Source organism: Phocoena phocoena, chromosome 14 (assembly GCF_963924675.1).
Source record: "Phocoena phocoena chromosome 14, mPhoPho1.1, whole genome shotgun sequence".
NCBI lineage: Eukaryota > Metazoa > Chordata > Mammalia > Artiodactyla > Phocoenidae > Phocoena > Phocoena phocoena.
This window is the reverse complement of record NC_089232.1, coordinates 29,280,272-29,304,925: the sequence shown is the minus strand read 5'-3', so window position 1 is coordinate 29,304,925 and position 24,654 is coordinate 29,280,272. Positions and strand designations below refer to the sequence as shown.

Sequence of the window (24,654 nt, the reverse complement as noted above, 5' to 3'; positions counted from 1 at the left end):
TAGAGCACAGGCTCAGTAGTTGTGGTGCACGGGCTTAGTTGCTCTGCTGCATGTGGGATCTCCCCGGACCAGAGCTCGAACCCATATCCCCTGCATTGGCAGGCGGATTCTTAACCACTGTGCCACCAGGGATGTCCCTCCTACTTATCTTTTAAAACCCAATTCAAGTATCATATTATTTGTGTGGAGTTTTCCAGTTTGTTACCCTTTCCTTGGTGCTCCAGAACATTCTGTACATTGTATCCTAACGTTTATCATCTCACTGTAATCCTTTCTCTCTTCCTCATTCACACACTACCCTCTACCTTGGCCATTAAGGCAGATATTGTTCCTGCCTTTTGGAACCATTGGAAAGAGGGAGGAAGAAGAGTGAAGGAGGGGTGGGCTATATCAGTGGGAACTGGGAAATCAGGCAATTCACGACATGCTCGTTTTTCTTGATAGATTAAAATTATATCAAGTACAGAAACTGTGCACTCTTGCTCTTCATGGTCCTAGTGTCTGTGCTCTCAAAAAGTGTTTTCCTGAATAAGTCCTGTCTTATGTACTCCAGGACCTCACTCACTTCAACCAACTTTATTCTAGCCATTTCTAAACATTTCTTTCCTTCTGCCTGTGACCAAGCCAATATCTCTCTTAGCCTGAAAAGACTTTCCCTTGATGCCAACGAACTCTGGGCTGATACCTTGTAAAGCATGCATTGGAAAGAACACGATCATCAGAATTAAAAGTCCTTGAAGAACTCAATCTTTCCAGGTCTCCAGTTTACTGATCTGTACATCAGAGGTAAATCAGTTGTGGATTACATTCACTGTTGGACAGCACTCTGTGCTCAGTCTGTTTCCTTCATCAAGCTTCTGAAGGATATGTCCCAAACTGAATTCCTCATCTTCCCTAAAACCAACCCTCCTCCGGAACCTCTTGTTTCCAGCAACCTTGTCACTTTTTTACAATCAATCAAGGAGACATTAACTTGACATCTCCCACCTCCCTGGCTGTTTAGTTAACCAAAGTCAATTGGTTCACCTTCCATGTGGGTTCCTGAATCTACCCCTCATCTCTGTTCCCATTTCCACTGTCCTCGGAGTAGAGGAATCTTCAGGATGGTTTAGAGTTTGTTTAGAGACAATATATACAAATTAAGTATGCTGGTAACCTATTTTCTCAGGTTACTTCCCACCCTAACTGCTTCTCCCCATCCACACTCATCTGATGGCTCATAGGAATCACAAACCTCAATGACCAGCACTCTAGCTACTTCCACCTACCCCAGATGAAGTTAATTTTACAAGTTATGTCAAGGAACAGATAACCCTTAATACACCAAAGCAAAAAAAAAAAAAAAGAAAAATAAGATCGCTCTCAAAAAAAATTCTTCCTGAGTACCAAAACAAACATTTTGAAGGCAGCACAAACACTATGTTAGTACAGACAAATCTTACTTATGAATATTCATACAAAAATCCTAAATTAGATGGTACTAAATAAAATTCAGAAGTTCACCAAAATAATAATACATCATGACCAATGTATGGTTGAACCCATAAATGAACCAAAAAGATGTTCCAACATTAGGACTTTACTATATGAATAGGTGAAGGAAAATGCTGAAAAAAGCATTTAGTAAAGTTCAACACTAATTTCTTGTAAAAGCTTATAGTAAGCTAAGAATAGAAGAAAACCCCCTCAACTTTATAAGCCTATAGCAAACCTCATATTTAATAACTAAACATTAGAAGCATTTTGATTAAAGCAAGAAAAGAGACAAATTCTTACCATTACCACTAATATTCAACACTGTCTGGTTGTCTTAGCTAATTAAATGAAGATAAAAATCAGACATGCAAGGGTAAATAAAAATTATGAGTATAAATACTCTTATAAACACTCTCACTTCCTGGGTCAGTCTTGGTAATATATATTTTTCTAGAAGCATCATCCATCTTTCTTTAGGTTTATGGACTTATTTCCACAAAATTACATAGATTATTCTCAACGTTACCTATATTTAAACTATTATTTAAACTTCCTTTTCTGTGGTAGTTTCCATTTTCTGATTCCTAATTTTGTTTAGAAATCAAGATAGTATCTGTACTTTTTTACATTGTTTTTCCTTGATTAGGTTTGCTTAGTGATTTGTGTGTTTCATTCCCCCACCAATAAAGTTTTTGATTTACAAAGGAATTGGAAATTGTCATTATCTACAGATATTAGGACTGCCTACAATAGCATATCCCAGATAATCAACTGAAAACCTATTTGATCTAATATAAGCATGCAGTAACTTGTTCAGACACATGACAAATATATAATCAATAGCTTTCTTGAATGTTAGCATTAATAAAATTGAAATTTTAATTTAAAATATGTAGTGAATAATATGAATATTCATGTGGATTTATATGAGTAATGCAAATAATGTGAATTCATGAATAATGCAATAGTTACGGGAAGAAAACATAAAACTTTATGTAAGACATAAAAGAAGACTTAAACAGAGACTCACCATGTTGGGAGTCAGTTTTTCCAAAATTGAATAAATTCAGTGTAATCTGAATCAAAATCCCCATGGGATTTTAAAAATAAAACTTCACAAAATAATTCTAAAGCTCATCTGTGAGAACAAACATACAAGAAGAGCCAAGAAATTTTTGGAGAAGGTCAATGATGGAAGAATTTCCCTACTAGATATCAGAACACATTTTAAGGTTACAAAAACTAAAGTGTTTCCTATCGGCACAGAAATAGACAAATAGACCAGTAGAATATTGAGTCTAGGAATAGACCCATGCATTGCAAATCAGTGAGAAAAGGATTGACCAATAATATGTGTTTAGGACCTTCAGATAGCCATTTGAGGAAAAAAAAAAAAAAAAAAAAGGTAAGATCAGCATGTTATATAACCCCAAAATAAAATCCAGAAAGGTTGAATATCTAAATGTAAAGCAAAACTATTTTTATAATATGGGGGTGGGCGGTGGGTAGGAAAACCTTTCTAGGTTAAAGGAAAGGACTGACAAACTAAATCAAATTTCAGAATTCTGTATGAGGAAAGCTAGTATAAACAATTAAAAATAGATGAAAGTGAGCGTATGGGTTAACAATTCTGAAACTGTGTACTGGGGTTGAATAAATAAGTAAATGGCTGGTAGATGGCAGGAGCCAGGTTCTCACTGAACCTTTGTCCAGTGATATATGTATCATACCATACACACATATACACATAGCTGTATAGATACAGAAACAGTTATAGATATGTGTGTATATATGGGCTATCATACATAATAAAGTATCTAGCTCTGAATGCTGAGAGCCAAAAAGATGACATCTCAATAGCAATGAGCACACCAAGCACCCAGCTCTTGGTTTCTAAATATCATTCTCTCATAAAATGAACCAGGGCTCCATGAAGAACTGGTTAATTCTAGGGCTGGAACATGGAAAGGACAAGATAATCTTAAAACATCTTGTAGTTTTATAAAGCAAGGAAATGTTTTTAACAAAAGAATGGGGGGTTATCAAAGGTACACTGGAGCCAACGTGAAAGAGCTCCCATTACCAAACCTGTAATTATCTGAGCAATAAAATAAATAATATTAACACTGGATTATAACACAAAAGATAAAATAAATATATAAATCCAAAGGATAGATGTATAATCAATGGAACAGAACTGAGTCCAGAAATAAACTTATGCATCTACAGTCAATTGATTTTAACAAGGGTGCCAAGACTATTCCATGGGAAAAGAATAGTCTTTTCAACAAATGTGCTGGGACAACTGGATATTCATAGGTAGAAGAATGAACTTGGACCCCCTAACTTATACCACATAAAAAAATCCCAATCAAAATGGATCATCGGGGCCTTCCCTGGTGGCGCAGTGGTTGAGAGTCCGCCTGCTGATGCAGGGGACATGGGTTCGTGACCTGATCCGGTAAGATCCCACATGCCGCGGAGTGGCTAGGCCCGTGAGCCATGGCCGCTGAGCCTGCGCATCCGGAGCCTGTGCTCCGCAACGGAAGAGGCCACAACAGTGAGAGGCCCGCGTACCACAAAAAAAAAAAAAAAGGATCATCAAAAACCTAAGAGGTAAAATTAAAACATTCTTGGAATAAAGGCATAAATTTTCATGACTTTGGACTAAGCAACAGTTTTTTTTTTTCAATATATAAAAATCAATTTTCTTTTCTCTTTTTAAAAACTTTTTATTTTATATTGGAGTATAGTTGATTAACAATGTTGTGATAGTTTCAGGTATACAGCAAAGTGATTCAGTTATACATATACGTGTATCCATTCTTTTTAAAATTCCTTTCCTATTCAGGTTGTTACATAATATTGAGCAGAGTTCTCTGTGCTATACAGTAAGTCCTTATTTGTTATCCGTTTTAAACATAGCAGTGTGCACATGTCAATTCCAAACTCCCTAACTTCCCCCCTACCCATCCTTCCCCCCAGTAACCATAAGTTCATTTTCTAAGGCTGTGAGTCTGTTTCTATTTTGTAAACATGTTCATTTGTATCATTTCTTTTTGGATTCTGCATATGAGTGATATAATACGATATTTCTCTTTCTCAGTCTGAGAAATACTTTCTCTTCACTCAGTATGACAATCTCTTGGTCCATGCATGTTGCTGCAATGGCATTATTTCATTCTTTTTAATGGCCATTGTATATATGTACCATGTCTTCTTTATCCATTCCTCTGTCAAAAGACATTTAGGTTGCTTCCATGTCTTGGCTATTGTAAACAGTGCTGCAGTGAACATTGGTGTGCGTGTATCCTTTCACACCATGTTTTTATCCAGATATATGCCCAGGAGTGGGGCTGCAGGATCAGACTTCGAATAACCAAAGCAATCTCAAGAAAGAAAAACGGAGCTGGAGGAATCAGGCCCCCTTACTTCAGACTATACCTACAAAGCTATAGTCATCAAAACAGTATGGGACTGGCACAAAAATAGAAATATAGATCAATTGAACAGGATAGAAAGCCCAGAAATAAACCCAAGCACCTATGGTCAATTAATCTACAGCAAAGGAGGCAAGACTGTACAATCGGGGAAAGACAGTCTCTTCAAAAAAATGGTGCTGGGAAAACTGGACAGCTATATGTAAAAAATGAAATTAGAATATTCTTTAACACCATACACAAAGATAAGCTCAGAATGGATTAAAGACCTAAATGTCAGACTGGACACTATAAAACTCTTAGATGAAAACACAGGCAGAACACTCTCTGACATAAATCACAGTGATATCTTTTTTGATCCGTCTCCCAGAGTAATGGAAATGAAATCAAAAACAAATGGAACCTAATTAAACTCCAAAGCTTTTGCACAGCAAAGGAAACCATAAACAAAATGAAAAGACAACCCACAGACTGGGAGGAAATATTTGCAAATGATGTGACCAACAAGGGATTAATCTCCAAAATTTACAAACATCTCATGCGGCTTAATATCATCAAAACAACCAACCCAATAGAAAAATGGGCAGAAGATCTAAATAGACATTTCTCCAAAGAAGACATACAGATGGCAAAGAGGCACATGAAAAGATGTTCAACATTGCTAATTATTAGAGAAATGCAGATCAAAACTACGAGGTATCACCTCACACCAGTCAAAATGGCTATCATCAAAAAATCCACAAAAGGGGCTTCCCTGGTGGTGCAGTGGTTGAGAGTCCGCCTGCCAATGCAGGGGACACGGGTTCGTGCCCTGGTCCGGGAAGATCCCACATGCCGCGGAGCGGCTGGGCCCGTGAGCCATGGCCGCTGAGCCTGCGCTTCCAGAGCCTGTGCTCCACAATGGGAGAGGCCACAACAGTGAGAGGCCCGCGTAGAGGGTGTGGAGAGAAGGGAACCCTTCTGCACTGTTGATGGGAATGTAAATTGGTACAGCCACTATGGAGAAAAGTATGGAGGTTCCTTAAAAAGCTAAAAATAAGCAACAGTTTCTTAGAGTCTTAGCTATCACACAAAAAGCCCAAGCAACAACAAAAACAAAAGATAAATTTGGACTTCATCAAAATTTAAAACTTTTTTGTATCAAATGATTTTTTCCATTGAATGATTTGCAATATAATAAGGGTCTAGTACCCAGAATATATGAAAAACTCTTATAACTCAAAATCAAAAGACAAATGACCCAATTTTAAAAGGAACAAAGAAATAGACATTTCTCCAAAGATAATATACACATGACTAATAAGCACATGGAAAGATTCTCAATGTCGTTAGTCACTAGGGAAATGAACATTAAAACTACAATGAGATAGCACTTCATACCCACCAGGATGGCAATTATTTAAAAAAAAAAAAAAGCAAACCAGAAAATAGGAAGTGTTGGCAAAGATGTGATGAAATTTGAACCCTCATACATTGCTGGTGGGACTGTAAATAATGCTGCCACTTTGGAAAACAGTTTGGCAGTTCCTCAAAAAGTTAAACATAGAGACCTAGCAGTTCCTCTAGGTATGGACCTAGAGAATTAAAAACACATGTTCAAAAAAAATTGTACACTAATGATCATAACGGCATTGTGCATAATAACCCCAAAGTGGAAACAAGTTATTTGTTCATATTTTTTGGACTTATCTGTCCATTTGTTGATGCACAAAGGTCCATCAACAGATGAATGGATAAACAAAATGTGGTATATCTATACAATGGAATATTATTTAGTCATAAAGGGAATGAGTACTGACACATGCTACAACATGGATAAACCTTGAAAACACTATGCTAAGTGAACAAAGCCAGACACAAAAGGACACATATTACTATTCCATTTATATGAAATGTCCAGAATGGGCAAATTAATAGAGAAAGAAAGTAGATTCAGGGGATAGGGAGAGAGGGGAATTGGAAGTGATTGTTAATAAATACAGCTTTTCTTTTGGGGTGAAGGAAATATTCTGAAACTAGACAGTGATGGCTGCACAACATTGGGAGAATACAAACGTACATTGAATTGTACACTTTGAAATGATGAATTTTATGTTGTGTGAGTTATATCACAAGAAATTACAAAAAATTTAAAAAGCCTAAAACTGGTGCAAAAACATGTACATGAGTTCACACTGATATAAATAAATGATTTAAATTAATACATGAGGATGAAGAGACAAAAATTCCTTTTAGAAGAATTCCGAAGAATTTATTTAGATACCCTTTCTAGAAGGTAAGGCTTAACACCCCACCTCTCCCTGTCACCATCTTAAGTGTGGGCTGTAATTAGTGACTTGCTTCTAATAAACAGAATATGGAGAGGGATAAATAGCAACTTTACTGTGGGGAAACCTAGCAGACGCTGCCTCACCCAAGTGATCAAGGTTCACATCATTAGTGATGTCACAGGGACATCATGTAACCTCTGATATATAATGGGAAGAACACTTCAGCTGTGTGGTATTCGCTCAAAAGGCCCATAACCCCAGTCTAATCAAGAGAAAAACATCAGAGGAATGCAAACTGAAGGATGTTCTAACAAAATACTTGACCAGTACTCCTCAAAGCGGTTAAGGACATGAAAGACAAGACTGAGAAACTGTCACGGACCAGAGGAGACTAAGGAGCTAGGAAAACTCTGTTGGTTTTTTAAATTTTCACAAATGCACATGGTAATATGTTAATGGAGGAATCTGGGTGAGGGATATAGAACTCTGTACCACTTTGCAACTTTTCTGTAAACTTAAAATTATTCGAAAATTGTTTAAAAAATGAGTGAGAGGCTGGGAGAAAAGATTTGCTCATATATAACAAACACAAAGCATCAATTGGATCAGTGGGTTGAGGATATTATGACAGACCCCCTCTCTTGACAGCATTCATTCCCCATGACTCCCCTGCTATCAGGACTCAGATTGGCTCAAATAGTGGTCCAGATCCCTTGATCTCCCACCCCTATCCCAGCTTCATTTATCTTTTCATTCATGCATACAGTTAGTTGATTCAGCAAAATTTATTGAACATATTCTATGTGGCAGAAAGTCTTCTAGGCAGTGAGGATAAAGCTGTGAACAGAACCCCTTGCTCTCATGGAGCTTACAGGGAATGAACCCTCATTGCTCTAAATCAGACATCATAGTCTGGCCGTGATTGGTTTGGCCATGATTGGTTTAGGGGTGGCTATGTGATTCACTTCTGGCCAGTAAGATGTAACTGGAGGTTGGGACTTCCCCGGTGGTCCAGTTGTTAAGATTCTGTGATCCCAATGCAGGGGGCCTGGGTTCGATCCCTGGTCAGGGAACTAGATCCCGCATGCTGCAACTCAGACCCAGCACAACCAAATTAAAAAAAAAAAAAAAAGATGTAAGTGGAGGTAATATAAAGGGATAGTGTTAAATTACAATTTAAATTTAAATAATTCTGAGAATACATAATTTTAGGGTAATAAATATTCAAACCTAAAGAAGGATGAAAATCATAGGCTTCTAAGAGAGGGACAGATTCAACGTGCACAGGCCTTTATCTCTTTGTTTTTCCTTCTTCCTCCGGCCTGGAGAGTGGATGTGATGTCTGGAGCTGATGCAGCTGCCCTGGGCCTGTGAAGTGATAAGCATGCTAAGGATGACAGAACAGGAAGACAGAAGGTGCCTGGGTCTCTGCTCCTCAGATGCTCTAGTCCTGTACTGCTTGTGCTTAAAGCTCCAGAATTCTTCTTATGTCAAAACAAAACACCAAACCAAATAAACAACAACAAAAAAACCCTACCTTATTCTTTACCGTACTCATAGTCCATTTTCAATTACTTGTAGCTGAACATACTTCGAACTGATAGAAGTATCAACAGGCAATTTCTTGAGAATACTATAAATGGCTAATGAGACATGAAAAGATGATTCAGCCTAATAGAAATTGGCAACTGCAAATTAATAAACCATTTCTCCCAACTCCAGTTTGACAGTCTCACTGAGGGTGCTGGGAAATAGGCAATCTCCTATGTTGTTGGTGAGAATATAAATTAGTACAGCCTTTTTGAGAGACAGCTGGCATCGTCTAGCAAAATATAAAATGTATACCCTTTACCTAATAATTCCGCTACTAAGAATTACTAGGAATCTTATAGAAATGTTTGTACATATGCAAAAAGATATCAAAGGTGCTTGCTTCAGCAGTTTTGGTTATAATTAGTAAGTGAAAGCAAGTTAATTAAATAATAAGGAAATGGCTAAATTAAGGGGTAGTCCCACCACAGAATACTATGCAGCCACTAAAAAAGTTGAAACCGGGCTTCCCTGGTGGCGCAGTGGTTGAGAGTCTGCCTGCCGATGCAGCGGACACGGGTTCGTGCCCCGGTCCGGGAGGATCCCACATGCCGCGGAGCGGCTAGGCCCGTGAGCCATGGCCGCTGAGCCTGCGCGTCCGGAGCCTGTGCTCCGCAATGGGAGAGGCCACAACAGTGAGAGGCCCGCATAACGCAAAAAAAAAAAAAAAGTTGAAACCATTATGTAGACTACAAATCTATGTGTAAAAACATTTCAACATTTTGCCGTGTTCATTTCAGATTTTTAAAAAGGAAATTAAGACTTTATAAAGTAAAAAAAAAAAAAAAAAACCCTCTGTACCCCAGTGAACCTTATTTTGTTCCCTCTGCAGAGGGAACTTGGTGTTTATCATTCTCCTGCATGTTTTCAAAGTTTAAATTGTATTGCAATATCATTCTTCAACTTGCTTTTTTACTCAACAACTTTTTAAAGATGTTTTCATGTTGACACATGTAGCTATAGTTCATTTAAACTGCTGTAGAGTATTCTATTAGATGAATATATCACAACTTATCTATTCTCTCCTTGGTAGACATTTAGGTTATTTCTAACTTTTCATCATTACAAACAATGATAGAGTGAACAATCTTATACATGTCTCCTTGTGCACATGTGGATAGATTTCAAGAGAGTAAGACAATTTTTATTAATATTTATAATATTTATAGGCTTTAACCAATCAATTCCACTCCTGAAATTTTATGCTATAGAAATACCTAAGCAAGAAGGCAAAGATGTATACGAATGTCTTGAAATATCGTTTGTAATTGTGAAATACTGCAAACATCCTAAATACCCATCAATTCACAATTAAATAAACTCAAGGTATATACAATGCAATGGAAATACTTATGGGCTTCACATAGGATAAGATGTCCTATATGTTGCTATGAAAGATGTTTAAGATACATTAAGTGTGGAAAAAACCCTGTAATTTTATACACTATAATTATAATTCTTTTAATGAAAAATGTCAGTATATATGTAGTAAAGTGATCTGAAAGAACATCACCATACTGTTAGCAGTGATTATATGTGGAAAATGAGATTAGGGCTCAGCGGAGAAATCCTCCAGTAGTTCTGTCAGATACCTGTGTACACACGTACATATACATGTACACACACGTTCACCACCACCACCAGGACCACATTCTGCCCATCAGGAATTAAACTGCTACTCTGATTTCTCACCTTACTCAATCTGTTTTCAACCTGTTCCTTATTCCATGGCATACCAAGAGTGGAGTGGTACATATTTGCAGAGAATTTTACACGACAATAAAACTGGCTTAACGTTGGTTTGCTTTTTATTACCACCATATGCTTTCTAAAGAACGTCAGTGACAAAATATTCCTCCTAGCAAGGAGTGCTGCTTGCACAGTCCCCTCCCTTGGTAGCAAATCACTACCAAGTGTGCTTGATGTGGTCATGAGTGCCCATGTGCCATTGGCTGGGCAAGGTGCTGCCAAGAGTTTCAGACAGGCGTGTGATGTCTTTCCTGCCTTTGAAGAGCAGGGGCACCAGACAGGTACTCAGACACTAGAAACCATCAGTCTCTCTGTGGTTCAATTTACTGCCTGTATGACCTGCTCCCCAAAGCAGCTTCTCTGCCAGCTGCCCTGGATGGGCCCTATCCTCACCCTTCCTAACTTGATGCCCTCAAGCTGCCCTGCACTTGAAGCCTTACCGTTTTTCCTCATCCTGGGAAAAAAAGAGACTCTGACCCTTTGGTCTTACTTTCTCCCATGCCCATCTTTGCCTCCCTTTGTCTCCAGTGTCCAGATCACCACTTAACCCTCCTCTTTGCTCCTGAGTGGTACCTGAAAACGCCTTCCCTAAAACCTTGGAAACATACCTGGGGGAACAAAAGTGAAATGGTTGCTCAGAACTGGCTATCTGAAAAACCTATAGCTGGGCAGTCTGAGGCCCCTTTCCTGTGCCCATGGAAGTGGTGTTTCCCCAGCAGTCTTCTCTGGAAAAGAGGTTCACTGGAGAGGGCAGGGCGTTACTCCATCAGCTTTAAAAATAAGCACTCCGTGGAACAGAAAGAAAGAAAAGCCATCCACCCAGGTTAACCTGAGCCTTGTAACAGAGAGGGGAGTGTGTGAGGAGAACAAGAGGGAGATACAATTAATTACCCTTAGAAGCAAAGGTAAAAGTTGAAGATTACGAGACCCATTTACAGGAGGAAATAGACCCATCATTGAGCCTAGAGAATGGAAGGATTGTTTAGGGCCAGAAAAGCATCTCAATGTTCAGATTTCATTCCTTTTCTGGAGCTTTGGAGAGAGGAAGGTCACAGCTTGGGCTTGGAAGGTACACTTAGCAGTGGGCTCAGACCGGGAGGGGGGCTGCTGTCTTGGGCTCGGTTCTGGGCCCACAGACTGCCCCCTCCCTGAGGGAATAGGAGCTGGAATCCTCTCCAGGAGCCCATGAGGGCTGGCCGTCGCAAAGGGGTAACCCTGTGTGAGGCCCCTGCATTAACATCACAACAGCTGATGTCACAGACCCCGCAGAGCAGCTGGGGCTCCAAATGCAGGGTAACCCTAACCCCAGCAGTGATGGAAACAGATAGAGGGGTGGTGCCCCCCGCACAATGCCTGGCCCCCACCGCACCCCTCCTCCTCCCTGCACTTCCTCAGGAGCCTTTGTCTTCTGGTCTCTTGGGCCTGGAGTCTCTCTCATTCCCAGCAAATATTGTCCATTAAATTCAAAGCTGAGGCCTCCGGGGAAAGGGTCTGGCACTTTTTCTCCTCCCTCCCCTTATCTTCCAGTAGCCATTCCCCACTCTCATCTGCCTGGTGAGCAGATGAGACAAGGGGCAAGCTGGCGACGGCTTCACATCTGTCCCTGGTTTGGTTTGGTTCCCCGCAGAGCCCTCTCTGGACAAGGCCTTGGGCAAGAAGACATTGTCCCCATCAGTGCTGACTCAGAAGCTGTGGGAAACATTCGGGGGGGTGAGTTGGGTTCAGTTTGGCTTTGACAGCCCAAGCCTCTGTACTGGACCCTCTGGTTTGCGATCCCCTCAACCAGGTGGAAATCTCTGTATTCTTAGAAGTACAGGGTCCTCGTGCCTCCCTCAGTACCTTGAACTGGTTTGGGGAGATCAAGCTTAGGAACGGTGGTTGTACTGGTCTTTAGGTGTGACCTGGGGATCGTGTGAGGGTTCCTGGAAGAGGGGGGTGGCAGGGCTGTAGGTCTTGAAAAATCTCCCTGCCAGAACTCTACGAGGCAGGGAGAGGAGGTAACTGCTCAGAGTCTGGCTTTTCCTCACAGGGAGATCTATACTTCCAGAGGGATTTGGTTATTATTCAGGATTTCAGTCCTGAATCTTCCTTAGACATTGATGAAAGCCATGTACCTTCTAGCCAGAAAAATGAGTGGATGCAAGCCTGCGCGCCTGTACATGCATACACACACACACACACACACACACACACACACACACACATACTCCAAGGGTTCATGGACCTCTGGTCAAGAACTCCTGAATTCTATAAGGAGGAATACATTTTGGCAGAGAAGGTTCCAGGTAGAATTCAGGGGCAGATTCTACCTGAAGGACTGGCTCAACTCCGAGCCAGGCAACTGGCTGGCTGATGTGAAGGGCTTGTTCCTCTGTGTCTACACGGGTGCTCGAGGGGCCTCAGTACCATTAAGCCTGTGATGGGCTTGGGGAGTGGAAGCCAGGAGGCAGAGAAGCTGTGGACACTTCTGTCCAATGCTCAGCCACAAAATGTTGTGGAATTTGAGGGGAGGGAGGGAAAGGCCTGAAAGAGTTCATGTGCTGTGGCTAGGAACTGGCTAGGCATATCGACCATGCATAGGTCATTTACACTTCACAGCAAGCCTGTAAATTAGGCACTAGGTTCTGCTTTCACTGAGGATTATGAGATTTAGGGAGTTAATTGTTCAAAGTCATCCAGCTAGTAAGTGGCACAGCAGGAAGTGAAGCCCAGGTCTCTCTCAGGCACCAAAGCCCAGTTGCAGTAGTCAGGCTTGTTAATAACTGAAGAAACTCTCTCCAGCCTATTCCCATGGCTTCCATGCCAGCCTCGGGGCCAAGAAGGCTGGGTGTTGTTACACAGACATTTCGGGCCTTACTCACCATGGTTTCAGATATGACTACCAGGTCCCCACTCTCCTCCCAGTGTACACCAGACTTGTGCCAACTTTTCACTCTAATGTGGTCGGCACCATATTGAATTTAATTCCTTCAAGGCCCAGCTAATGAACATCCTGATTTCCCTGTGCTGTCTTCCCTGACCAGACCCGTTCCTACACCAGACCGTGATGCCTGTCCCTCTCTGCCACCGAGCTCTAAGGCGGGCTCATTTTGCTCCTTCCTCTAGATAAACCCTCCATCTTACCCAGGAGCCTTTCCACGGCAGGGCTGGTGTTCAGAACACACTGAGCCCCCAGTTGCCTAGCCTGGTGCTGCCCACAAACCAGGCATGTCAAGGGTTATTCCTCTTGATGACGACGATGCCAGTGTTAACTGTAGAGACAGGAAAGCCTGGCCCAGCAATTTGGAATGTTTCCAAGGCCACAATTCGACTCCTTGCCTTGTCTGGCAGGCAGGCTTTCTCCTCCCCTCCAGGCTTCTGCCTGCTCTAGTCCTCAGTCTGGCTCAAGGGGTGCAATGGCCATCATCCCGATCACCAACCATGGCTGCAGTGTGCAAAAGGGGCGGGAGAACAAAACACCGTGAGACGACACTGTGGCTTTTGAACAGGTACATAGGCTGTCTTATTTAATAGCAGTTAAAAGAGGAAAACGTACAGGAGGAATAAACATGCTCTTTCCACATAAGAGGCTTTCTACTAACCTTGAGGCCCATCTGTATCAGTAGCTTTACTGGTTTTAAAGAAAAGAGTTCCCTTTAGAGTTAAAAATGGACTTTCCTAAATATCCCCCATAAATGTGCAAAATAAAAAGGCCATTTCCAACATATTAGTGAAAAGTAACTGCAAACTCAGGCAAAAGAAAGAAAAACACAAGAGGCAATGGAAGCAGCCAGGTGCAGAGTCTTGGGAGAAGCGAGCCTACGGTGAGGGGGATTTCTGCAGCAGGCCCCAGGGAGTGTGCTCGGAGGCCTCATGGGGAGAGTCATGGGCAATGCCAATCTTGGGGATAAAGGGCCCTGGGCCTGGGATTTGCTGAGCAAGAACTTGTCAAGTGTGCAGGCTGACTTGGAGGCCTGGGAGACAATGAAAATACTGGGGACTTCTCCCTGTAAGCCTGTATATTCCCTTTACCAGTGGGGACTCTCTGTTGTTTCCAATTTCCAGGTCCTGTTCTTCCCCATCCCCAAGAGCTTCATTTACAGTCTACTGAAAGTGATTTTGCTATGAGATACGTTAAAACTGTACCAGCTGCCTAAAGTACTACTGAAACCCACTAGGGTCCTGAACCTGACTGTCCCTTCAGGAATATGGACCTGGTTTTCCCAAGAACTCAGCCAACTAGAAGACGGAAAGACCTCCAGGCACCCATGTTCTCGCGTCTTACTGAGGCCTCCAGGGCACTTCTACACCTCTGGGCATTTGAGCCCAGATGTCAGGAGTCTGAAGGGCATGGACACCCATGCTTTGCACAAGTCATCACAAGGGCTGGCGCAGCTAGAGGCCTATAGACAAAACTGAAAACTCCTACTTCACCAATTCAAACAGCTTGGACATTGCTGGTCTCTGTTTTTTTACCTTTCTCTGCTCACCAAGAGTATGTCCCCACAGACAACTCAGTAGCTGCATGTTGGTTTCGTTACGGAAGGCTGAGGCAGACCGAGAGGGAATAAGGGATCTAGCAAAGGATCCACCCTATGAGTCTTGGGCTTGAATAAGCGTTATCTGTAGAGGGACCTCTGTGTGCAAGGGGCAGAGTAACCCCCGTTCTTCCACCCTGTTCACTTTCTCTTCTATAGCACTGTTTCTCCAGGGTAGAGGTTTTTTGTTGGTTTTTTTTTTTGCGGTATGCGGGCCTCTCACTGTTGTGGCCTCTCCCGTTGCGGAGCACAGGCTCCAGATGCGCAGGCTCAGCGGCCATGGCTCACGGGCCCAGCCGCTCCGCGGCATGTGGGATCTTACCGGACCGGGGCACGGACTCACGTCTCCTGTATCGGCAGGCGGACTCGCAACAACTGTGCCACCAGGGAAGCCCCAGGGTACAGGTTTGAGACCAGGCCAGCAATGATAACAGTTGAAAAATATTGTGATATGCTTAAGGTTCTCTCCGTTCCACTTCAAAGCCTCAGCACGCAAAGCGGAAGAGATCTTGCTGTAAACTGGCATCTAGTGAAGGAGGGTGCTTGGGGCCCTTCTGAAGCAATGGGATTAGCGTGGTCATTTCTCGTTCTTTTCTAATAAAGTCCAGAGCCTGAGAGATGGTATTTTGGGTCTCATTCCCACGGACCCCTGCGTTTCCTTGGCTATGGAAGTTCTGGGTGGCAGCACTCATCTCTGAGCCTCATTCTAAGACCTGGGCAAACTGCCTAGTCCCTAGGATGAGCCTCAGAAAGGCTTCTGCAGAGCCCACACGCAGCCTGGTCTCCAGCTTTGAGGAAGCCTGCCTGTCGGTGTGCATATTTTCTTCCTCATGGTTTTTAAGTCATGGTACAATATTTGGTGGGGGTGTGTGAAAAAGGAAGCACTGCCTTCCCTAGAAGCAACTCAGCAGCTGACAAAGGGAGTGAAGAATTCTGTCGGAGTAGTCTTTCCTTCCACTAACCCACGCTGGAAGTGACTGTGTGGCTTATTTGTTGTTGTTTGGTGGTGCACAATTATACGCTTGCCAGCAGCCTTAGTAGCATCTTCCTGAAGTGTCTTAAAGGGCAGGTTCCTCTGCCTGACCTCATAGTGAAGCCCTTGCGTTAAGTCTCGGGAGCCCATTTGGGACAGAGGACACAGCCTCCAAGCTAGCTGGTCCAGGCTCCTTTGCAAACTCCAGAGCTTGAGGGATAGGATTACAGGCAATCCTTCTCAGATGAAGCCAAAAGGTAGCTATGGGGATCTCAAAAGGGGATGGAAGCTTTGGGCTAGAGCAAGAAAAGCTTATCCAGGATATGACTTAGTGAGGGACAGCTGTGCCATGGGTAACAAACCACTAGCCATGGCTGACCCGCTCTACTTCACGGTGACAGTGGTTCCATCCCTAAAGGCATCCAGTCCAGCTATAGCTGTCCCCACAGTATAGAGTTGATGACATTTCCTTTAAAGATGGTGGCCAGAAAGTTGGCTTTAAAACACAGAGGAATGATTCCAAGGTTTTACCTAAGGGTAAAGTAAGGGCCATTTTCAGGCTTCTGGAATCCTACTATCCCAATGACACTGCTGGAAGAGGCCAAGTCTGAGACTCTGTCTATGGAATAACTGTTGACCTATGCCCTGAACCCAGTACCCTGACCCTGAAAGAAGGCAATGACAGGAATGGGGAAGGGCTGGGGCTCTGATTCCATTTGCACTGGCTTTCAAGATCTCCTCCTGGTGTGGGGCAGCCTACAGTTAGTCATGAGGTCCAATTCTTCCCGCTGCATACTCAGCTCTACCGGGCCCCAGAAAACTTAGAAGTAAAAGCATTGGGTCAGATCTAGGCTAAAAAATGCCATCCTTGGGGGTACTGGAGCGAAGCCGTCATCTTGCCACACAGCACGCTTGTTCACCGGTCAGTGAAAGTCAGTGGACTGAAGAGATGAACCTCCAGAACTGTGTGCTGGTCTTTGACAGACTAAGTAGTAATGTTTTCCAGGCCCTTTCCTTGCATCAAGAAGAATTGGCCTCACCTACACGGTGAATGGGGCACCAGGGAGTGAACAGGATGTACTTTATTATCCTTCTGCCTACTCACCTTACCTCCCAGTGCCAAGTCCCCATTCTGTCTGTGTAGTTTCTGAGCCCCAGATCTAAGCTCTAGAGCCACGGATGAAAGGTGGTTTATCATACTGGACCGATGACACCGCCATCTCTAGGAAAATACAGACGGTGTAGTGTGACTTCCCCTGAAGCCCAGCCTAGCAACAGCTCGTGGACTTGCTTACCCTTGTGCCTCTTTCACTATAGGGAAAGGTTATGCGAATACTGTACATAGGTTATTAAAAAAATACATTTGCTCTCTTTGAAGAAGAATGCACAAATGCAGGGCCAGCCAGTGCTGGGGTCCGGACTCTGGGGCTGCAGCCAGCAGCCTCTGTGGGCCTGAGGCCCGCCTTCATGAGTGGTGGCTGCTGATGAGTCCCCGGAGTTGCTTGGCCACAGTGTCAATCAATTTCTGCTTGTCCCGCTCATTTTTCCGAAATTGTGCAAACATGTTGTTCTTGCGGCTAGTGTCCTTCATCCTAAACGGAGAAGGGAAGAAAGAGAGCAAAGTGTTTGAGGCAGCAATGGTGGCCAGTGTGTCTGAACCACCACCTGGAGTTGAGAGAGTCCAGAACACTTCCACCGTCAGGCGTGTACTCACCTGCTACTATTCACGACGCTGCCCTCCTGGCACCCAAAGGCCTCCCCACTTCAGTCACCTTTGGAGAACAGTCAAGAGCCGGCCATGGCCAATCGCCTCCTCATCCATACCCACCCTACCTACTTCCTTCCCTTCTACGCCCAGGTATGCCTCTGTTGTAGGTATCTGGCACCTGCTGCAGCCCTGACGGGCAACAGGACCTTAGAGAATGTCTAAGGTCTTCTCATCACCTCATAAACCTACTAAATCCTGCTGGGACCTTACAGCTGGTATTTGAAAGGTAAAGCAGAACGATGCTCTTAACTAGCAATTCCAAAAGAACATGAGTAACTGAAAGCCACTGTGCATTTCCAAACCCTGCTCTACCTGGTTAGTCTATCCTACCGCTAACAAAACCAAGGGCTTGACTGATCTCTCTTCCTTTGCCTCGGGGTAGGGGCCCAGGGGCAGTGAGGTGGTAAGAGGGCATGGTGCTGAGGAAAGCAGGCACCAAAAGACTGAGCCAACCGGGGCTTTAGGCAAGACAAGCCCCTAAGTTCTCAACGGCTGCTATGTCTTCAGATCTTGACCTTTGGAAAACTTTCTAACTGGCTCATGCTAAAACTCCAGGGACGGAATATTCCTAGAGCACAAACCATGGGCAGTTCTGGCCACCAGTTCCACCAGATGGAGAGACCTAACTGGGAAGCATGGATGGAGAAAGTCAAGGCCAGGCTGAGGTCGCCAGAGCAGCCCCCAAGCCCGACTAAGCCATTGTGACAGATCCCAGGAATCTGTTATTCCCCAAAAAGGGCCCACAGCCCCTGACATCTGTTGGTGATTGTTAACTCTGGCCCCAGCCTCTGCACACTGGACCTCCAGCCCACGGATAGTTCTAGTGGTAGAGAATGAAGGACACTGCCCAGACTCATTTCTCCTTGGGGTCAGGCTAGGCGGTTCCTCACCACCGTCCCCCAGGAACTTGGCCAGCTCTGACTTCACAGTCCCCTGGCCTGCACGGAGATAGGCTAGGAGAGGGGACGGAAGGAACCTGGCACTGGGGAGTAAACTGCTCTCACGCAGACTTCCCAGGGCCTTTGGCCAATCCTGGCCCATGTTTTTTTTTTCTGTGGGGTGGCCATGTGCAGAGGGACAGACTAGAGGCCAGTCAAAAGGCCAGAGAGCCCATAAGGACATTTATATCCATATGGTAGGGAGGTTCTAATGAGCACCGTTGCTTTATGGCTCTGGCTGACAGTGACAGCCACGAACGAATTGAGACTTCTTTCTCTGACCTAAGCTTTAGGGCCGTCAGCCTGGAATTACTCATCAAGCATGCTTAGACACTGTGAATAAGGTACGACCACCCACATGTGGAGGTCTGTGCTTGGATGGGAGGAAGAAGGAGAGATGACAGAGGTTTAGAGGTTTAGGTTGTAAGGAAAGCACAAAGGTCCCCAAGGCTATGATGATTATTGTATTTGGTCCCTTAAACATTAACTGCACAATTATGTTTGTGGAACTGGCTTGATTTAGGATCATTTATCCCAGAGAACAGCTCCTTTACCTTTTCTGGATATACTATAAATCTAAATAAAACCAACACAAAGCAAAACAGAAAGAAACAATAAGGGAATAAAAACACTTCCTACCTTTATAAGACATTTAATTTAACATCCTATGTGATCATTAGTTTCATGACTCCTCAAAGCAGCCCAGAGATAGGCAGCCAGAGCTGGCTTCCAGCTCCCATAGGGAGGTTCCAGAAGTAAGGGAGGAGAAAGGGAAAAAGAGGGTGGTCTCTAGGCCCCAGAGGCCAGGATGTTTTAGCCATTAAGATCTGCCGTTGGGATTACTTGAAAGAGAAACTCAAGTGCCCTGAGGGCTGATGGTGGCATGCTGGTTTGTACCCTGGAACGCTCTAAAACCAAAGGAGAGCCCTCCCCACGCCCCACTGCATTCTGTAAGCCTAGGATCTGGATCTACTTTGGCTATGGCCACCTCTCAGTGAACAGGGCCCTCTTCTCTTTCCTGAAATGTCCTCATCAGGTCTTTGGGTCTTTCCATGTCTCACCCTGCTAAGAAGTGTCAGGTTGAAAAGGAGAGAGTATCAAGGGGAAAGCAGGAATGGGTCAGGTCAAGGGATTGATTCCTATGAGGCTGGGAAATACAGATTTTAGTGACCTGGGTGGCCTTTGGCCCTGTTGTGTTTGGAAGGGAGGTTTTAAACCCTGCTGATCGCTCGGGCTAAGCACATGGCTTTATTACTGGCTAGGCCTCCAGAATGCTCCCGAGAGGCTGATTATTTTAGCCTATTGTTGATCCATAGGAAGTAGATGAGCCAGTACTTCTTGGATCTAGAGATTCTCGGGAACAGAGGAGTAAAGAACGGTGGAGAGGCAACGGGCCAAAGGGAATCCTAGAGCCCATTTAGACACATAATGAATAGGACATCTAAGTACCAACTCAAAAGCCATTTCAGCTGGGTACTGAGAACTCTGGGATGAGGTCTTGCCTCTAATAAAGAGTCTTCGACGGGAGATCTTAAAGCCATGGGCCTCACCACTGGGAGGGAGGGGAGACTGCTGAGGAGCTCCCGTGTGTCAGGGCTGAATTGCCAGGGCTAGTCAGGGCTAGGCCCTGGACTAGCAAGGGTATTGTGTGTGCCAGGAAGCTGGCTGGGAACAACCCTTCACCTGGCACCGATGGGGGAAAACCCCTGTAACCACTCCCAGCCCCAAAGGAACTGGTAAGCCGAGGGTCACTCTAAGGACCAAGGAGAGAGGAGGGGGCCAGCCAGTCGGCACCAGACTGGTTCAGTAGATTAGTATGTCAGGGTGGGGACAACTCACAGGGTAGGGATATTAGTGTAGTCACTAGTGTCAATGAGGAGACCGGAAGGACTTGCCTCAAAGCGATGGAAAAGGCCCAAGTGAATAATATACTTACTCTCTAGATATCCTAGGGAAGAAGGTCATTGGGAGAGAGAACCATGGGAAACAAAGTCAAAATGGAAACATCAGTCTCTGTCTTGATCTGGAGAAAGTCAACTCTGGGCTCTTGGTTTCTTGGCTCCAAACACACACCTCTGCCCCTCCCCTTCTCTCCACTGTTATACTGTACAGTAGGAAGGTACACCTCAGCCTCTGCTTCTGTCTAAGGCTCCACTCTGGCCTCCTGGACTCTGATCCTTGCCTTGCTAGGATTTGAGACATGCTTGGCTGGCTATATACGTAGACTTGCTACACTGTCGAGATGCAAGGCACTCTCCTAGGAAGCTGCTAAGAAGCCAGCGGTTATCTAGTTTGATGACAAGAAAAAGCTTCCCTTTTACATGGGTCTTAGTCTCTGGTCTGCCAGCTCTCAACTAGGTAAGCTAAAGCCAGAGCCAGGCTACAATGAATAGCAGATTCCAGCATCTGGGTGACTTATTGGTTAGTGAGATGCTCCGGACCTGGCTAACTCAATCTCAGTGGAAGCATCTCTCCGTCAGAGATGCTACAGCCCTGTAGCAGGACTTCTGCGGGCCAGTGACTGCCTAAGGCAAGAATTAGGCACCTCCAACACAGCTTTCTTGGGAAGCTCAGTCTGGCAGGGGCGGGGCTTGGAGGGGCAGGTGAAGGCTTCAGTAATTTCAGGAGCTTCTCTGCTAGGAGCCAGAAGCCATCTGTTCTGTGGGGCTGTCCTCTATCCATCATCATATTCCAGATGGCTGGGGCCAGGCTCACTCTGTTCACCAGGCTGAATGGAGCCCCAAACTAAGGCATCTTCCTTTCTCCTCTCGTCATCTCTAGGTAAGCTCTGAGGTAATGTCAGAGCCCAACTGACCCATACTTGCCCTAGCTTGTCAAGGCTCAGGAATTAAGAGGTCACAAGAGGAAGACTGGCTTGCCAAATCCAATGATGGAGACTGCTGAGAGCACCTATGGAGACTTTAAGAATGGGGCCTCTTTGCAGTCTTTTCAAGGTATTGGCAAAGAGAAAATTATCCTCTATACCAACCCGCCATCCCCATTTCCCCACCCCCCAACACAGACCCCTGGATGGGTACTCACTTCTCAAGCAGGGTCAGAGCTGTCACAGGGTTTACCCGGAGGTACTTGCAGGTGGGCTGACCATAGTCAGCAAGGTAGGTTGACCAATCCCACTGGAGGAAGAGATCTAAAAGCTGTAAAATATCCAAACCCCCACCCCAGTAATTCATCAGACAGATAAGACAAATCAGGATCTCAGAACCCCCTAGCATCCTTCACTACCACCTATAGTAGACTTGAAGCATGAAATTTAAAACATAGTAAGAGAAAGAATGGCTACGGACTGTATCGCAATTAAGAAAATAAATGAGTCATCACTATAAGGCAGAGTCGTCTCTTCCATAAGGGCTGTCATGCTGCTAAGAGTACATGCTCTTAGCAGACGGCTCTCAGAGGCAGGCCTGTAATGAAACTAACATTGGACGGAATCAAAACACAAGACTATCCTAATAATCACTCATTTGCTTAATAAATACTTGTGAAATGCCTTCCATGTGCCAAGCACCATTCTAGGAGCTCAGAATTCAACAATGAACAAATAAAGGTGGATGTGTCCAGTACCACATATGCAACTATATGAGCTTTCAGGTTGGAAGGTCTGGGTTCAAGTACGAGTTTCATGACTTGCTGCGTTGACTTTGCCCAAATTATTCCGTTGATATAGCCACATGCACATGCCAGAAACAAACCAGACACACAGACAACACAGAAACGCTGAACCAAGGCATAAATGGGCCATGCAATATTTACATGAGGCAATATATTACACCTGTGTGGACACTGGCTGAACAGATGGAAACCTGTTAACTAAATACATTTTGTCAAAGGCTTTCTTTCCCAGCCAGCTTTAGCCTCAGGTATCACTCTAATAAATATTTTAAAATTGTAACTGAATAAAGCTAAAAAAGAAAAATGAAATCAGTGCCTTTCAAAGGTAGGGGTGATGAAAGGGAAGGTGCTAGCTCCCCTCTATAAACTTCTAGAGGGGTCACCATTCCAGACTCACATCATTACATAGAAGAAGGGCCTTCGAGCTGGCTTTCTAGCAATGAGATACATATAAGTGCTTTTGGACTCAAGACATTTCTTTACTTCTCCCTTTCCAAGAGATAACAGTTGATGAAGACTGTAGATGGCTATCACTCCATGCAGAACAAAGAGAGGCCTAGAGTCAATCCAATGGCAGAGCCTGGGCTCTTAGGCACACCTTCTTCCCTTGTCTGTCTTCACTGCCCAGCTGGGCAAATGGGCAGTATGGGCCTTGCCCTACTTGGCCAAGCTTCCTCTTCTATCCACTCTCTTAGAATGGCTGTTATGAACTTCCTCAGACAGGATGGGAATTGGCTGCAGTCCCCCAAATTTTGCTAAAACAGAGAAAAGCCCCTACACCCTCAGCCAAGAAAGGGATGCTAAAGATGAGAGGAGAGGGGGAGAGAGACAGACACGTTGGTTGGCCTGGGTCAGCACGGCCCCAAAAGGCCCTCTCAGGTCTCTTTTAGGTCACGCCTATGTTAGTTGGCAAGTAAAAGGGCTTCTACCACTTCCTTTTGCTGTCCCCAGGCCTTGCAGAGCTCTGCTTTAGAAGAAATATTTCCTTGACTTCCTATTCTAATCTTAGTATTTCTATCCTATAGTGTCCAAAGACCCGTCAAGACAGTTTCTCCTAGGGAGCATGACAGACACTTGGAGTGTCCCTTGTTCTAAAGGTCGTCTACAAATATGATTACGCTTTTCCTCCAAATCCCAAGGCAAAAACTATGAAAAAGATAGCATTTTCTTAATTAAATTTTTTTCTCAGAAAATTAAAAAAAACTTTTACTGTTTGCATGCTAGGGAGCTAACAAAAGAAAGGTGAAAGAAAAACAAATAAGTTTAATTGGAAAAACATGAAAACATGATTTCTTAAAGCTATTTCAGGTATTACTTTTCAGATGTGGACATATATATGCATTTAATAAAACTACCTTCTCTACTATCGAATTCCTAATTTCAGTGATGGAATTAATGGTATCAGTATTTTCTGATTTACTGAAAAGAACACCATGTCTTTTGGGGCTGATGAAGCCTGAGTAAATCACCAGTGGGGTGTGGAGGGCAGTTCATTACTCAGCTCTAAGTTTTCTATTTTTAAATTCTTGCTGAAGTCTCTCAATGCCAGTGCTGAGACTAAGAGCTCTGGGATGACAAGCTACCTAATTTATCCCACTCCAGGCATGGAAGCTACACAAACTCTATTAAGCTCAACCAGTATGAGCCTGTAGCTCACACTCTGCGTCTGTGCTGCTTTCTACAGTTCTTTTCAGTGGCCTGTACCTAGGTCTGATGGCCTCCTCTGAGACAGATGGACACATACTAGAATCTGGGTGGGACTTAACTAAGTTAACTGCCTTGGGGTGCAGTTCTACTGGATTCCTTAGAAACAGTGTTAGAATAAGAGAACAAGAAAACTGGCAGGCCTGTTTATCAATACAGCACTTTGGTCTCTAGACTATGACTTTCAAAGGTGAACCAGGCCCTCTCAGCCTAGTTCTCTGCATGCAATGGCCTTGTTAAATCTCAATAAAGTCTCTCTCAAGGATGCAGAACATTCAGTCATCACTAACGATCACATTCTTTTTTATTTTTAAAATTTTTCATTTGGAAATAATTTTCAATTTATCAGAAAGTTCTAAGAATAGATGTAGTATAAGGAGCACCATATACCCTCCTCCCAGATCCATCCACTGTCAACATTTTACCCCATACACTCCATCATTTGTGTTCTCTCTCTCTTTCTTTGCACACACAGTATCTCTTTTTGGAGTCTCTTGAGAGTAAATTACATATATCATGACCCTTTATCCCCAAATATTTCAGTGTTCCTAAGAATTAGGGCTATTCTCATACATAATCACAGTATGGTTTTTAACTTT

General features: G+C 43.8%; 1 protein-coding gene across 4 annotated transcripts in view; it reads right to left on the bottom strand.

The window, feature by feature from the left end:
- Positions 1-17,480: 17,480 nt before the first annotated feature.
- EXOC6B (exocyst complex component 6B) overlaps positions 17,481-24,654 on the bottom strand; it is a 715,924-nt gene continuing 708,750 nt past the window's right edge. For 2 of the 4 annotated variants that reach the window (XM_065891362.1, XM_065891364.1), the window contains 3 exons: positions 21,764-21,876; positions 20,658-20,669; positions 17,481-17,607 (listed from right to left, as the gene is read on the bottom strand). In XM_065891362.1, the coding sequence (XP_065747434.1) occupies positions 17,481-17,607; positions 20,658-20,669; positions 21,764-21,876 (252 nt within the window). The remainder of the gene's footprint in view (positions 17,608-20,657; positions 20,670-21,763; positions 21,877-24,654) is intronic. The other 2 variants (XM_065891363.1, XM_065891365.1) reach the window with 1 other exon arrangement.